This window comes from Capra hircus, chromosome 7, assembly GCF_001704415.2.
Source record: "Capra hircus breed San Clemente chromosome 7, ASM170441v1, whole genome shotgun sequence".
Classification (NCBI taxonomy): domain Eukaryota; kingdom Metazoa; phylum Chordata; class Mammalia; order Artiodactyla; family Bovidae; genus Capra; species Capra hircus.
Window position 1 is genome coordinate 59,493,253 of NC_030814.1, and position 16,592 is coordinate 59,509,844.

The 16,592-nt window shown below is 47.7% G+C and overlaps 1 protein-coding gene across 3 annotated transcripts in view; it reads right to left on the reverse strand.

Annotated features, from left to right (window-relative positions):
• The window catches only part of PSD2 (pleckstrin and Sec7 domain containing 2), a 72,777-nt gene that overhangs the window by 16,159 nt on the left and 40,026 nt on the right, over positions 1-16,592 (reverse strand). For 2 of the 3 annotated variants that reach the window (XM_018050299.1, XM_018050300.1), the window contains exons 6-8: positions 15,821-15,901; positions 12,234-12,346; positions 10,817-10,877 (exon numbers count right to left, since the gene is read on the reverse strand). In XM_018050299.1, the coding sequence (XP_017905788.1) occupies positions 10,817-10,877; positions 12,234-12,346; positions 15,821-15,901 (255 nt within the window). The remainder of the gene's footprint in view (positions 1-10,816; positions 10,878-12,233; positions 12,347-15,820; positions 15,902-16,592) is intronic. The other variant, XM_018050301.1, reaches the window with a different exon arrangement.

Consider the following 16,592-nt stretch of genomic DNA (forward strand, 5'->3'; position numbering starts at 1 on the left):
TCGATGTAGTTTCTCAATTGCTCCATTTTAGCAATGATTCTATTAACACCATGTGGGACATTCACACACCACAGGAAATAATTCAGAAAACAATGATAGAAAGTTTTATAAGTAGCTGATGAACAAGAATTTTCTACACCTTTTCCAAAGGACTAAGGAGAAATGATCCTACAAATGCCTTAATATGTGTTTCATGTGTCTATGTATTTATTTTACATGTACATCCATGTATATATGTATATACGAATATAGTCATTTATGTGTACAGTCATAACTGAGGAACATGATAGCAATGTTGATCATATTGTCTGAGTTCCACACACACACATTGAACATTCCCAAGCCATCAGTAAGGGGTGGGTGCAAAATCAAAAAATTACCAGGCAAGAGTTATAATCCTAGTAATGACAGACTCTCTTGTTGCAAATGAACCTTCCCATCAGAAACAACTGCTGGTCAAAATATTAATAAAACATCTGTGTGAAGACATTGGAGAAATATAAGAGCAATGAGGACTTCAAGGGCAAAGGTCCTACAAAGAAGAGAAACGTGGAGAGGGGAGGCCAACAAGGAGCAGCTTTCCTCTTCAAAGCATCTGTCAGTTCTCAAGCAGTGGACAAAAGACTGAGCAACTGAGTGGTCAAAAGGACTAGAAAACGAACATTGGAACTCAGGGCCCACCGAGGACAAGGGACCCTGGGAAACATGCCAGTCATACTTCAAAACTTAAAGAAAGGAAAGAAATTCTTCAGACACAAGGAAAGTTATCTCAGGTGGAAGCCTGGCGAAGCAGAAAGGAGTGAAGAGCAACACAAAGGGCAGCTAAATCTTAACGATCACTGACTGTGAAAGATAAAAACAATACAGTTTTCTGGGGAATAAAATATAGAAAGAAATACAAACAGTTAAAAGGATGATAACAGTAGTATGTAAGTTGAGAAGACAAATAAATTAAGGCGTTTTAAGGTTATTTCATTTCCTAGGACATGGTTAAAGTACTTTAATAAGTGAGAGATATATATTGCAAACCACAAAAACAAATTCTAAAAGAATTCACAACTAACCTGCTAACAGGGGAAAATGATATTCTTAAAAAATACTTAAATAATCCAAAAGCAGGCAAGAAAGGAGAAAAAAAATAAGCAATATAGACCAGGTGAGTTAAAGAGAAAATGAAGAGTAACCTGATATGTTTGAATTCAAATATATTAGTAATTTATTAAATGGTCAAATTAAAAGGCAATGATTAATAGACATCTCTTAAATATAAGGAGACAGAAATCTTGGGGAAAGGATAGAAAAGATATGCATGCAAATACTAGCAAAAGAACTCCAGTATGACTACACTAAAACTGACAAATAGACTTGAAGGCAAGGAGCATTACTACAGAGATATTTCATAATAAAAGGGTCAATCTACCAGAAGACATAAACATTCTAAATTTGTATGTACCTAATAACATAGTTTCAAAAAGTAAAAGACATAAATTGAACTAAAAAGAGAAAGACACTCACAGTCTTGGTTAGAGATTTTAACACTGCTTTCTTGGTAATAAGAAGAACAAGAATCCTAAGCAATTAATTTGTTAATATCAGTCAATTAATGCTAACCAATTATATAACCTAGATAAAATAAGCAAATTCCTAGAAACATACAAACTACTAAAACTGGCTCAAGTATAAACAGGAAACCTAAATAAACCTAACAAAAGTAGACATTCACTCAGCAATCAAGAACCTCACAAAAGAAAAGCCCGAGGCCAGATGGCTTCACTAGCTAAGCTTACCAAACATTGAAGAGAAATTAATACTGATACTTGGGGCTTCCCTGGGGCTCAGATGGTAAAGGGTCTGTCTGCAATGCAGGAGACTCAGATTTGATCCCTGGGTTGGGAAGATCCCCTAGAAAAGGGAATGGCAACTCACTGCAGTACTCTTGCCTGGAGAACTCCATGAACATAGGAGCCTGGTGGGTTACAGTTCATGGGGTCATAGAGTCAGACATGACTGAGCAATTTACATTTAACATTAATACTTCTTGGGGCTTCTCAGGTGGTGCAGTGGTAAAGATTCCGCCTGCCAATGTAGGAGACACAAGAGATGCAAGTTCAGTGCCTGAGTCAGGAAGATTCCCTGGAGGAAGAAATGGCGACCTACTCCAGTATTCTTGACTGAAGGACTCCATGAACAGAGGAGCCTGGCAGGCTACAGTCCACGGGATTGCAAAGAGTCAGACACAACTGAGCAACTGAGCACACAATACTTCCTAAGCTTTATCCAAAAACTGAAAAAGAGAGAATACTTCCTCACTCATGCTATAAAGCCAGCATTACTCTGATACAAAAACCAGACAAAGAATTCACAAGAAAATAAAACTATAGAACAGTATCCCCTATAAATATAAATGTAAAAACTCTCAATGAAATACTAGCAAAATAGCAGCATAGTAAAAGGATTATATACCATGATCAAGTGGAATGTATCCCAGGAGTACAAGAGTAGTTCAACATATAAAAATCTATTAACATAATATACCACATTAATAGAATGAAGACAGGGAGAAAACACATGATCCCTGGAAAAAGGGAAAACTTTTTCTAACCATATATCTGATAAGAGTATAGTATCTAGACTAGAGAACCTTTACAACTCAACAACAAAAACACAAACAGACCAATTAAAGAAAAGCAAAAGACACTGGTCAGAATGGCCATCATCAAAAAGTCTATAAACAATAAACGCTAGAGAGGGTGTGGAGAAAAGTGGATGCTCTTGCACTGTTGGTAGGAATGTAAATTGATACAGCCACTATGGAAGACAGTTTGGAGATTCCTTAAAAAAAAAACTAGGAATAAAACCACCATGTGACCCAGAAATCCCACTCCTAGGCATATACCCTGAGGAAACCAAAATTGAAAAAGACACATGTATCCCATTGTTCATTGCAGCACTATTTACAATAGCTAGAACATGGAAGCAACCTAGATATCCATTGACAGATGAAAGGATAAAGAAGTTGTGGTACATATACACAACAGAATATTACTCAGCCATAAGAAGGAACATATTTGAGTCAGTTCTGATGAGGTGGATGAACCTAGAATCTATTATACAGAGTGAAGTGAGTCAGAAAGAGAAAGATAAATATTGTATTTATATAGAGAATCTAGAAGAATGGTACTGAAGAACTTATTTACAGGGCATCAATGGAGAAAAAGACATAGAGAATAGACCTATGGACACGGGGAGAGGGGAGGAGAGGGTGAGACGTATTTTGAGAATAACATGGAAACTCACATTACCATATGTAAAATAGATAGCCAACGGGAATTTGCTATATAGCTCAGGAAACTCAAACAGGGGCTCTGTATCAACCTAGAGGGGTGAGATGGGGAGGGAGATGGGAGGGAGGTTCAGAAGGGAGGGGATATATGTATACCTATGGCTGATTCATGTTGAGGTTTGACAGAAAACAACAAAATTCTGTAAAGCAATTATCCTTCAATAAAAAAATGAATTAAAAAGAAAAGAGTTAAATCTTTTTAAGAAGATGAAAAAGTTCTGGAGATTCATTGCACAACAATGTAAATAGATTTAATACTAGTAAACTATACGTAAAAATGGCAGTGATGGTCAATTTCATATTATGCATATTTTACCATGATTTTTAATATTTTTACCACAATTTTAAAAAATAATTATATATCCCTCCTCAAAGTGGGTAAAGTACTTGCATAGACATTTCACCACAGAAGATATACAAATGGCCACAAACACATGAAAATATGCTCAATATCATTAGTTATTAGGGAGATGCAGATTAAAACCAAAATGAGTTACCACTTCATACTGACTAGAACAGCTATCACTAAAAAAGAAAAGAATGAAAAGAAGTGTTGGCAAGGAGGTGAAGAAACTGAGACCCTTATACATTACTAGCAGGACTGCTAAATGGTTCGGCCACTAAGGAAGTTTCACAGTTCATCAAAAAGTTAAACATAGAATTACCATATGATGCAGCTGGTCTTCTCCAAGGAACTGAAAACAGGTGCTCAAACAAAAACTTGTACACAAATGTTCAGAGTAACACTATTCACAATATCCAAGAGGTGGAAATAATCCAAATGTTCGTTAAAGGACAAAGGGATACATGAAATGTGGCATATCCATTCAATGGAATATTATTTGGCCATAAAAACAAATGAAATTATGACACATGCTAAAATATGGATGACCCTTGTAAACATTACACTAAGTGAAAGAAGCCAGATATGAAAGGCTATGTACTGTGTGATTCCACTCGCATTACATATCCAGAAGAGGCAGGGGCTGGAAGAAGGAGAGAATGGGAAGTGACTGCTAATGGGTACAAGGCCTCCTTTTGGGGTGATGAAAAGTTCTGAAACCAGAGAACGGTGATGGTTGCACACTGTGTGAATGTACTTAACTCCACTGAATTGCGCAACTTAAACTGGTTAAAATGGTAAATTTATGTCTTCTACATTTTAACACAATAAAAAATCATTAAGGATATAAAAGATGTTTACAACATAGTTAAAAAGCTTGACCTTATCAACACATATAGAACATTAGAATAAACAACTGCAGAATACGCTTTCAAGTCCATGGGAAACAGCTACTAAGATCAATCTCTTTCTGGATGAGAAAGTAAGACAGTCGGTTGCAAAGAAGTAAAATCATACTGGGTAAATGAACAACAGCCACCAGGCCAAAAGATATATACCAGAAAGGGAAAAGAGAGACGGAAGAGAAGGGAAGGGAATGGGAGGGGAGAGGGAAAGAAAAGGAGGAAGGGAGGGAAGGAGGGAGGACAGGAAGAAAGATGGAGAGAAAGAGAGACATGCCCAGAACACTCCAAAGCCAAACTGATGTGGATGATTTGGGACCTCCAAGCTCTCAGTCCCTCCCTTCCTTCCACCAACATTTGGATCAAAAGGGCCTCTAAGCCTGCCCTTGACCCGAAAATCTGTTCCCACAGCCTCTGTCTCCAATCAGAAAAGAATTATGATTGGACAGGCCACAGCCCCATTCCAAGGCCTTCTCTGCAGGTCTAGTGTGACCTACCTGAGGTCAGAACAATCCCAGCCTGTCTTTAAGTCTTCCCCCTTCTCAAAGCAGAATGAAACAGGCCAAGCAGAAAGAAAGTAGATGTCATCCTTCAGAGCAAGGGAAGGGACCAGTCAAAAGTCTCGCGGGCAGGAAAACCTTCATCACTATTTGCAAATCTAGACTAAACCTGAGTTGCACTCAGTGCTCCTTCCAAGTTCTAATATATGAGGCTTGTTCACCATCTGAGAATGGGCAGGGCCTCCCTGCCGCTGCCAGTCTTCAGAATAGTATGCTGACTTGTGCATTTGTCCCTCAAGTCTTCCACCATCCGGCCCCAACCCACCTCCCCAGCACTCCCACTGCTAAACCTCAAGTAGCCCAAGTGTGAGAGAAATTAAGCTTTTCTTGCAAAACAACTTATCTTTGTTTCAGCTTGGAGGTTCGTAGCGCAGCTTCTCCCACCATCTCCTCCTGCTTCTCCTGGCCTCACCCTAGAGACTTCTGCTCTCACCTCGACACTGACTCCATCAACCAGTGCTAGTGACTGCACATCCACAGTACATTTATAATATCTCTCCTTGTCTCCATCTCCACGTCTAACCCAAGCCCCCATCCTCTCTTGTCTGGAGGCTAAGCTCACCCTCCTCTGACATCCTTCCCTTCCAATTCACCCGGTCATGAAGAATGAGCTTTCCCTATTCCCAACTAAGGCCATTTTCCATCTATGCCCTGCTGTTCATCTCAAGGAAAGCTTTGATTTTCCCTTCTCTCTCCTGCATCATCAGTTTCTCCTTGCCTGCCTAGTAGATCCTAGTGGCATATACACAACACCCTAGTCAGATTTAAAACAGTCCCTCCTAAAAACAAATATTGTATTTTAATGCATATTATGTGGAATCTAAAAAAATGGTACAGACGAAGCTGTTTGCAGGGCAGGAACAGAGACACAGAGAATGGACATGTGTACACAGCGGGGGAAGGAAAGGGTGGGATGAGTTGGGAGATTAGGATTGACATATTATGACCAACCTAGACAGCATATTGAAAAGCAGAGATATTACTTTGCCAACAAAGGTTCACCTAGTCAAGGCTATGGTTTTTCCAGTGGTCATGTATGGATGTAAGAGTTGGACTGTGAAGAAAGCTGAGCACCGAAGAATTGATGCTTTTGAACTGCGGTGTTGGAGAAGACTCTTGAGAGTCCCTTGGACTGCAAGGAAATCCAACCAGTCCATCCTAAAGGAGATCAGTCCTGGGTGTTCATTGGAAGGACTGATGCTGAAGCTGAAACTCCAATACTTTGGCCACCTCATGTGAAGAGTTGACTCACTGGAAAAGACTCTGATGCTGGGAGGGATTAGGGGCAGGAGGAGAAGGGGACGACAGAGGATGAGATGGCTGGATGGCATCACTGACTTGATGGACATGAGTTTGAGTGAACTCCAGGAGTTGGTGATGGACAGGGAGGCCTGGCGTGCTGCGATTCATGGGGTTGCAAAGAGTCGGACACGACTGAGCAACTGAACTGAACAGAACTAGTGTGTTAACATACACTACTATGTGTAAAACAGATAGCTGCTGGGAATCTGCTGTATAACACAGGGAGCTCAGCTCAGCATTCTGCAATGACCTTGATGGGTAGGATGGCAATGGCAGGTTGGAGGGAGGACCAAGAGGGAAAGGATATATATATACATATGGCTGATTCACTTCATTATACAGCAGAAACTAACACAACATTGTAAAGAAATTATACTCCAACTTAAAAAAAAATCCCTGCTAGACCCCTCCAGCCAGTGGCTCACTTCAGGATCCCACTCAAAGCCAAATATTGCAAAAGAATTCTCCACAACCTCTACTTCCTCACCTCCTATCCTCACCTCCACCCACTCCATCCTGGCATTTGGCCTCCCTACTCCACCTAAAGTACTTTTGTAAAGGGCTCCAATGACCTTGACCATCCAATGACAATGACCCACCAATGGCCATTCCAATCCCAAAGGCTGTTTTTCTGTTATTGTCTTTCTTGACTTCATGACACCCTTTTATATAGTTGGCTACTTCTCAATCCTTGAAACACTTTCTTCTCTTGGCTTCTGAGATACCACACGCTCCTGGTTTTCCTCCCATCTCCATGGCTGCTTCAGAGTGTCTCCTTATGCTCTGCTTGTTGCTGCTGCTACTGCTAAGTCGCTTCAGTCATGTCTGACTCTGTGTGACCCCCATAGACGGCAAGGCTCCCCCATCCCTGGGATTCTCCAGGCAAGAACACTGGAGTGGGTTGCCATTCCCTTCTTCAATGCATGAAAGTGAAAAGTGCTTGACCTCTAAATGATGCCATGACCCACAACAAGGTCACCAACCTGCCCCTCTCCCGAGGCATTCAGCCAGTCCCGTGGCTTTCATTCCATCAGGACAACAGTGATCTCGTCACCCCATTACTCTCTGGCATCCCAGATTCATTTATCCCATCACCTCCTTGGCAACACCCAAGTTCATGTCCAATAGGCATCTCAAACACAATATGTCAAAAATGGGACTGCAGCCCCAGCTCTCCCACTCACCACACCTTCCACCCACCCACAGAATTTCCCTTCTCATCTCAGGAAATAGCACCCCCATCGAGCCAGATGTTGAAGCCATCCTTCCTCCTCTCCCTGATCAGCCCATCAGCAAGTCCCATCAGGCTCATCCTCTACTGATCTCTCTCATCTGTCCCTTCTACCCTTGTTCACTGCCCTGTCAGCACAAGCCATCATCACCTCCTTCCTGGACTCAACAGCCACTATGAAACAGTTTTCCTGTCCTCCAAAAGTTAAATGCAAAAATACCATTGGACCCAGCAATCCATTCCTAAGTATACACTGAAAAGAATTGAGAGCAGCTTCTCAAACAAAGACTTATGCTAAGTAAAACAGGTCAGAAAAAGAAAGACAAATGCTATATAATTTCACTTGGATGTGGAACCTAAAAAATATAACAAGCCAGTTAATAAAACAAAAGAAGAAGCAGACTCACAGAACAAACTAGTGGTTACCAAGAAGGGGGAGGGCAATAGAGGGGTAGGAAGATAAAAGGGTTATTATGGGATTACATTAAGTCATGCACAGGAAACTTCTGAAAATTGTAAGCACTATAGAATTACAATAATCTTTCATTCAGTTTAAAAATAATTAAAAAAAAATTAAAAACCTGTATACCAATGTTCATAGCACTGTTCACAATAGCCAAAAGATGAAAACCAGTCCCACTGGTCCCTCTGCCTAGAAGACTTTGTCTCTGGTCTTTCTGTGACTGGCTCCTGTAGGTCTCTGCCCCAGTTGTGCCTTCTCTGAAAGGCATTCCCTGACCCCTAGTTCAGCCACCATCATACCCGCCTGTTGATTCCCTTCACAGACCTATCACTATTCGCAATCACTTGTTGACTTATTTATTTTCATCTCCTTTAACTAGAAGGTGGGCACCCTGAGACAAGGGTTCTCTTTCCTTCTCATTTATAGAACGCAGAAGGTGTCAGCCCCTACAGTCCAAATGCCCCTCCTACAGGAAGCCTACTTAATGGGCACTAGGCTGTGCCCATCTAGCAGTGTGTGCCAACTCCCTCTGCCAGTCCCCATACTGGCTCCCGCTCTGACCAGAGCCACTTCTGGGGGCCCCAGTAGGCCCCACATTCCTGAGATCCCCATCTTCCACCAGGCACTGAGTCTCTGTGAAACAACGGCAGCATGAGAAGAGGGAGGGATGGGGTGAGAACAAAGCAGGCATTGCCACTTCCAGGAAAGCTCCCAGTGACAGCAATGGCCCAGTTCTGGGCTAAATGCTCTACAATTGCTGTCTCCTTAAATCTCACCGGGACTTTCTGATGGGGAAACTGAGGTTCAGGGAAGTCAGTAACTCACCTCAGGTCACACACGATCATGTGAAAAATAAAGAGGATTACAACTCAGACCTCTTGCTTTTGGTGTTTTGCAATACTGCCTTAAGAAAGAAATGGATCTTCAGACTGTTGGCTGTGAGTATAAACAATCCTATTGCACCCATGTCTAATGTATGAAGGTAGTAATGTTTCTCTTCAACTTCAGGCAGAAGGTGGTGCCATGGGCAGCTAAGGCCTACCAAGCTCAAGAATATTCTCGACCTGGGGTTTACTGACTGCTGCCCTTGTCAGCAGCTCTCAACCAGGGGAAGAGGCACCCAAGGCTTAACACAGCAGTGACTGGGTCCTGAGATGGCCCTTGGCCCTGCTGAGCATAGGGATGGGAAGAGGAATGCGTGCTTAAAGGGCCCTTTTAGGGCACGCCAGCAACACCTGCTCTCTGCAAACAGTAAGCAGTCTTGGGGGAGCATCAGCCCATTAGTGGGCATTAACTCTGTTGACATTCCCATGGAATCCACACGTCTTCTCTCCCGTTCCACTCTCAGGCTGACAGCCCTGGCAGACAGAACTGAAGCTGTCACACAACTAATCTTCATGCCAAGGCCATCAAGGCTCTCGCTCTCCCCAGGCCAGGCGACCAATGTGCCCACGCCTGCTCAGGCTGCCATCAGGGCAGGTCCTTCATATTCTTGATCCTCCAGGGATCTGCAGGCTGGGCCTTCAGACTCTCCATCATTTAAATTTCAATATTAATGATGAATATGATGGTGAGGATTATGTAATAATATTATTCATAATAAATATCTTTACTAAGTGCCAGACCCTGACACTTGGTGGTACCTCTCCCAGGCCTCCCCAGGACACTATGAGGAAATTCACCATTCACACCTCACAGGTGTAGAACCCGAGACTCAGAGTGCTGGAGTGTTGCCCTGGGTCACAGAGGTGCCACCTGGAGGCAAGAGTGGAATCCGAAGTTGGGTCTCTCCCAGCTCCTTCTTCCACCCTAAGTGTCCTAGACTTTCCTGGTTACCTCCCTCCAGAAGAGATGTAACCGGAACCTGGTTACCTCCGGAACCGTTTTCATGGGCCTATTATTCCCATGAGTCACTGAAATATCCCCAATCCAGCAGAGGTGATCTGACCATCCCAGGGTGAGCAATGACGGGGTGGTGATCAGTGAGGCCAGATGGGGTGATGGGGGACACAGAAGGGGAGGATGGAGATGGGGGGATCTAAGCTCACAGGACATGCAGACCACCAGCTACACTTACCACCTGAGGGAGGGCAAGAGAGCCCAGAGAGGGGGTCCCCGGAGCAGACAGAGGAAAGAAGAAGGAGTTATTGAGCCACAAGCAGCACTGAGATGCCCAGGGCCCAGAAGAGGCACAGGCTCACAGCCTAGGGTACCCCCCATCACTTCTGTTTGCCTAGTGAAGGATGGAGATGACGCAAATGCCTCTTAATGGCAACCTACCATTTGAGGGGAAGGGGCTGCCTGGGGCATGGCCCTTCAGCAGGGCTGCAGTCAGGCTTACAGCGCGAAGGGTAGGAAGAGCAGGTGACCTTTTAGCAACGTCTGGTGTGGACATGGCTAGGGGCACATATCTTATTTAGCACATCCTAAATTCCTGTACTTCAGTTGTTCTATGGTCCTGCTTGGGGTTGAGGACCCAGGCAGGTCTCAAGTGGATAAAACTAGAGTAAGGCCAAGTCTAGAAGCCAAGTGGCCTGACTCCCAGGTCTGCTAAAGAAACGTGGGCCAGCAAGTGAGAGGTCTCAGGGAAGGAGGCTGGAGAAAGGGCTGGCCCTCGGACAACCTGGGATGAGTCAGTGAGAGAACATACCCCAGCTCGGCCTCCCCAACTCACATGTCCGTGCAGGTCCGTGTTGAGCAGCATCAGGGCACAGGTAAGCGTGTGGATCCCATCTAAATCAGAGATAGAGGCACCCTCAGTGTGAGCAACCAGCTCTTTCTCAACCACAGCCACCCACTCATCTCCTGCCAGAGCCAGCCTTCAGGCCTGGAAGAGGCCAGCCACCTGCCAACTGCATGTCAGGGCCCAGGGCCTGTGTGATACTCCATGCCCCACCCCTCTACAGCATCAGAGCCACTCCCCCACCCCAGGTCAGGAAACACTCTTCCCTTAGTGGGGGACCTGACCACCCCGGGCCTGTTCTAGCCCAGATTCCTGCCTCCTATGGCCAAACTCACCTTGAATCTCATGCCCAGGAAAGGCTCTGGGTCCCAGGCTATATCCTTTCCAAGGCCCATGTCTCCTCTAATAACCAGCCTAGCCCCCCAGTTCCTGGGACACAAGTCCACCCATGGGACAAGAGGGTGCCAGACCCAGGACTCCCACCACACTAGCGATCAGCACTGTGACAGGGAACCACAGAGGAGAAGGGCACGGAGGACTGAGTCCAGGGCACAGAGGACCTAGAGGACCTTCAGGCACAGGGAGCGGCGACAGGCCCGACAGTTGGGAGGTGCCTCTTCCAGCAGACAGGCCCCCTGCCACACGCCATCATGCCTTCACTGTTGTTTCTCGAGCAGGACAGAAGTGGCAGGTGGATCAAGGGTAGGAGGGAGCCAGGGCCCAACTGGGAGGCAAGGGTGTGGGGTGAGGCGTCAGGGGTGTGGGGTGAGGCGTAAGAGGCACAGAGTGAAGCGTCAGGGGCGCGGGGTGAGCCGTCAGGGGCGTGGGGTGAGGCGTCAGGGCCACAGAGTGAAGCGTCAGGAGCGTGGGGTGAGGCGTCAGGGGCACAGGGTGAGGCATCAGGGGCGTGGGGTCAGGCGTCAGGGGCATGGGGTGAGGAGTAAGGGGCACCGGGTGAGGCATCAGGGGCGGAAGGTGAGGCGTCAGGGGCACAGGGTGAGGCATCAGGGGCACAGGGTGAGGCGTCAGGAGCGTGGGGTGAGGCATCAGGGGCGCGAGGTGAGGCGTCAGGGGTGCGGGGTGAGGCGTCAGGGGTGCGGGGTGAGGTGTAAGGGGTGCGAGGTGAGGCATCAGGGGTGCGGGGTGAGGTGTCAGGAGCGTGGGGTGAAGCGTCAGGGGTGCGGGGTGAGGCGTCAGGGGTGCAGGGTGAGGCGTCAGGGGTGCGGGGTGAGGTGTAAGGGGTGCGAGGTGAGGCGTCAGGGGTGCGGGGTGAGGTGTAAGGGGTGCGGAGTGAGGCGTCAGGGGTGCGGGGTGAGGCGTCAGGGGTGCGGGGTGAGGCGTCAGGGGTGCGAGGTGAGGCGTCAGGGGTGCGGGGTGAGGTGTCAGGGGTGCCAAGTGAGGCGTACCTTCCGAAGTACTGTCATCAGGGTTACACTGGCAGTACCGGCGAGAGAAGTGCGTCAGGACCCGCTCTCGCTCCTGCGTCTCCCCCATCAGCGGGAAGGCCTTCAGGAAAGTTCTGGAGGGCGATGCAAGGGTGCTGAGGGCCTCCCAGACCCCTGAGTCGTCCGAATCCTCATTCCAGGTAGGAGCCCCCACCCCCCACACACACCACCCAAGCCTGCCTGAGGGGGCTGAGGCCCCAGAGCCCCAGCATCTGGGCCCAGGAGGAAACCCTGAGCCCCCTAACAGCCTCTGGAGTGTGGAGTCTCAACTCTCATCACCCTCCAGGGCCCTTTTGGAAGGAGACAGGGGGCAGACTGTGAAGAACAGAGGCTGACCAACACGCCAGTGCCAGCCTCCGCCCCACTCCTCACTCCCTCCTCCGCGGCTGGGCCCAACCCGTCCACACCGCTCCCCTGGAGCGCTCTCCCTCAGCCCTTCCCACCCTTCCCAGATGCACTACCCCTCACATGATGGCCCCAGGCCCAACCACCCTGGCCCCCTCTATTCTCCCACCCCAAGTTTGAGCCTCCTCTGCTGGACAGCTCTGAGTTCCCCTCAAGGCCAAACATCAAAGGTCACCAGCACTCATAAGGGTCCCTGGCTGAGAATACCAAAACCAGAGGGGCCGGGAGATGGGCCTGGGGTCCCTCACCTGGGGCCTAGGCACACCCCTCCTTGGGAGGGGAAACAGGAGGCTGAGACAGTTTGGGCCTCTATCTGTCTTGGGTTCATGAGACTAGCTTGTTCCCAATTTTGCTTCGGTTCCCTTGGTTTCTGTTATACCCACTTTGCTCCATCCTCTCTAAAACTACTTCTAAGGCACCCTGGGACCTGTGAGCCCTATTTTGGCCAGTCTTTACCTTCGGAGGTTTCCCAAAGCATGGAAAACTGCAGACCACTCTCTGATTCAATCCCAGTCAGTCAACAGCTATATAAAAACACTCCATCCTCCTTCTGGTCCTCCTTTCTCTGTCTCTCCTGTTCCTGTTCTCTTCCTTGCATCCGGCCCCTCCCTCTTCTCCTCACACTCCACTAATACCATCCCCCATCCCAACCATAGCCTGTCCTACCTATGAGCCATGCATCCCAGCTGGGGCTCCCCAGCCCAAACACCCCTTTCTTGGAGGTCTTCACCAAGCTCCAACCAAACTCTCAGGCTGTCCCCAGGATCAGCCTCACTGCTGGCCTCCCCCTTCTCTCTCTGCATCTTGACATCACCAGCCCTTCTGCTCTATCCTCTGTGCTTCTCACATCAATCATTCCTCGATGCCTGTGGCCTAACTTCAGGCCTCATCCTCTCCCTCCTGATCCTCCTCAGGAGCCTCTGGATCAAAGGCCACCAACACAGTGTTGCCACCACTGCCTCCCAAAACCCTGCTTTACAGCCAGCACCTGTTGTGGCTCCCCAGGGCCTGTGCAGTCGAGTCTCAATCTATTGGGCTATATATTCAAGGTCCTCCAGCCCAGCACCCAGGCCTCTGATTGCAAGCCGACCCACCAAACACCTTCCCCTGCGGATCATCCAGTGTGAACCTGACTCAGCTCAGGATAGAGCAGCTTGCTAGCCAACAAACACTTCCACTGGGAACAGTGAAAAATGCCAGACAGAATACATCTCTCTTAAGCTATCAGAAAATTGCTGATGCAGCAGACACCAATGGGACCAAGATCCCGGAGGGTAGAGAACTCAGGGAGGTGGGCCGATCTGCAGTTCTTCCCGGGGACACTGCTGATTACAGACACAGGGGTGAGGCAGAACAGTCAGTGGCTTCACGGAGCTAGAGAGACTTCAGGGGCTATAAACATGTGGCCAGTTTTCCCTGTGAGATATTTGCCAAAGTCTAAAGATGGAAGGGGCAGTACGCTGAAAAGCTAAGCAGAAAGCCTCTCTGAGAAGCAGAGGGGTTTGGTCTTTGCACAGGCTTGCCACATGGAGGAGACAAAATTGTAATTTAGGACCCACCAAAGGGAGAAGCCCCAGCGAACACACCAGGCTCCCAGTGGAAAGCCCTGCAGCCCTGTGATCGGGTTGAACTCTGAGCCTTACCAAACTTCAGAGCAGCTACTCCGCAGCTCAGCCCTGGATAGACTGGGACTGTACCCGCCCTGTTCTCCTCTAGCTGCCTCAGAAGGTACACTCCCTGGAGGAACACATAATGATCTAGAGATGCTGTAATTTTATGTACAATGTACAGGATCTAATAAAAAATTACTAAGCACACAGAGAAATAGGATAGATGATGGAAAACCAAGAGAAAAACAATAGAACTAGATACAGATGATTCAGATGACACCGATACTGTGGTAAGCAGGCAAGGACTTTCAAATATTAGCTGTGACTAATATGTTCCCAAAAAGAGAGGGAAGGATGGAGAAAGTAAGTAAAACTAAATGAAAAGATGAGGACTTCTTCCCCCAGAGAATTGTTGCGGTTGTTCAGTCACTAAGTCATGTCCAGTTCTTTGTGACCCCATAGACCGCAGCATGCCAGGTCTCCCTGTCCCTCATCAATTCCTGGAGTTTGCCCAACTTCATGTCCATTGAATTGGTGATGGTGTCATATCTTTTTGCCTTTTTATACAGTTCATGGGGTTCTCGAGGCAAGAACACTACAGTGGCTTGCCATTCCTTCCTCCAATGGACCACGTTTTGTCAGACTTTCCACTATGACCCATCCTTCTTGGGTGGCCCTGCAAGGCATGGCTCATAGCTTCATCGAGTTACACAAGCCCCTTCACCACGATAAGGCAGTGATTTAGAACCTACCAAAAACGTTTTTTAACAAAATATAACCTGTAGATCTGAAAAATAAAACAATAGAAAGTAAAAATTCAATAAATGGGTTTAACAGTATATGAGACACAGAGGAAGAATAAGTGAATTGGAAGCAAGTCAGTGTAAAATATCCCAATGGAAACAGAGAAAATAAAGGGAAAATACGGTTTCTAAAAATATGAGAGACACATGGGAAGTAAACAGATATAACACACATGGACCACCCCTCCCTCGGCTCAGAGTCCGCCATCCCTAGCTGTGAGGCTTTGGCCTGGGCTCAGGTCCCCTGGCCCCGGGCTTCATCCTCCCATTGCCTGCCCTCTGCTCCCTGGGCCTGCACCTGCCCTTCCTGAGGGCTACTCCCCGGGTCCAAACACCAACAGGACATGAGATCAAATTGACGATGTCCAATGTCATTTTGACCATGTCTCGCTCAGTGATTTCGGGGAACTGGCCCACACTTTCTCCACTTATAAATGGGACGGTACCACCCACCTCACAGGGGTGTCACTAAGCTGCCATCAGCAGGGTGTGTCTAGGTTATGCCTCCTGAAGGGTCACCTCTGCACTCCCACCTTCACCTTGGCAGTGGCCCCCATGAGCCAGCACTCAGTGAGTCTCTGCACTGTGCTCCTCTCATGGGCCCTTCCCCTCAGCCTCCCCAGAGGGCTCAAGAGGGCTTGCCCAAGGCTGCACGGCAAGTCCACACCAGAGCTGGCAGGAGGATCCAGATGTATCGCCTGTGGGCACCACCCAGCCCAGCCACACTGACCTGAGCGCTCGATCCAGAGTCAGGCCCGAGAAGTCAAAAAAGCTGAGGTACTCCCCAGCCACCAGCCTGCTGAACTCGTTGCTGCCAGGAGAGCAGGGGGTGTCCATTAGAAGCAGGGCACAGCAAACAGTGGGGGCACATGGGCAGTGGGCCCCTGGGGACGCTGACCTACCCACTCAGACCTGTCCATCCATCCCTCTGCTGCCTTCCTTGCTGGCCAGCTGGACTCTGACAGTTCAACCTTGGGCCAGGGTATGCTCAGTCCCTCAGTCATATCCAACTCTTTGCAACCCCATGGACTGTAGCCCACCAAGTTCCTCTGTCCATGGGATTTTCCAGGTAAAAATGCTGGAGTAGGTCTCCATTTCCTTCTCCAGTGGGCCAGGGTGTGAGAAGGTCAATAAGACTTCTGGAGGAGCTGATGTCTCAGCAAATACCTTCAGGAAAGTAAGAGTCAGCCAGGTGAAGGGAATAGAGTATGGGGTGATATACAGTGTCCCCAGTAGAGGACACTGTCCAGAAAGCTACCAGCAGGGCCATGTGGCAGGAGCTGGAGAGCAGGAATGGGGGCAGCAAGAGATGAGGCAGGGATCTGGGGCTGGGCCAAGGCAAGGATAAAGACTTGATTTGGAAGAGTTTGAAGCAGGAGGTGAATGAGAGGGTCAGATCCGTATTTGGAACACTGCCTGCAGAGTAGAGACCTACTGAGAGCTGCAGGAGCTGTCCACGAGAGATGGAAAGGGTGGGAGGAGGGATGTTTCCGAGGCAGAAT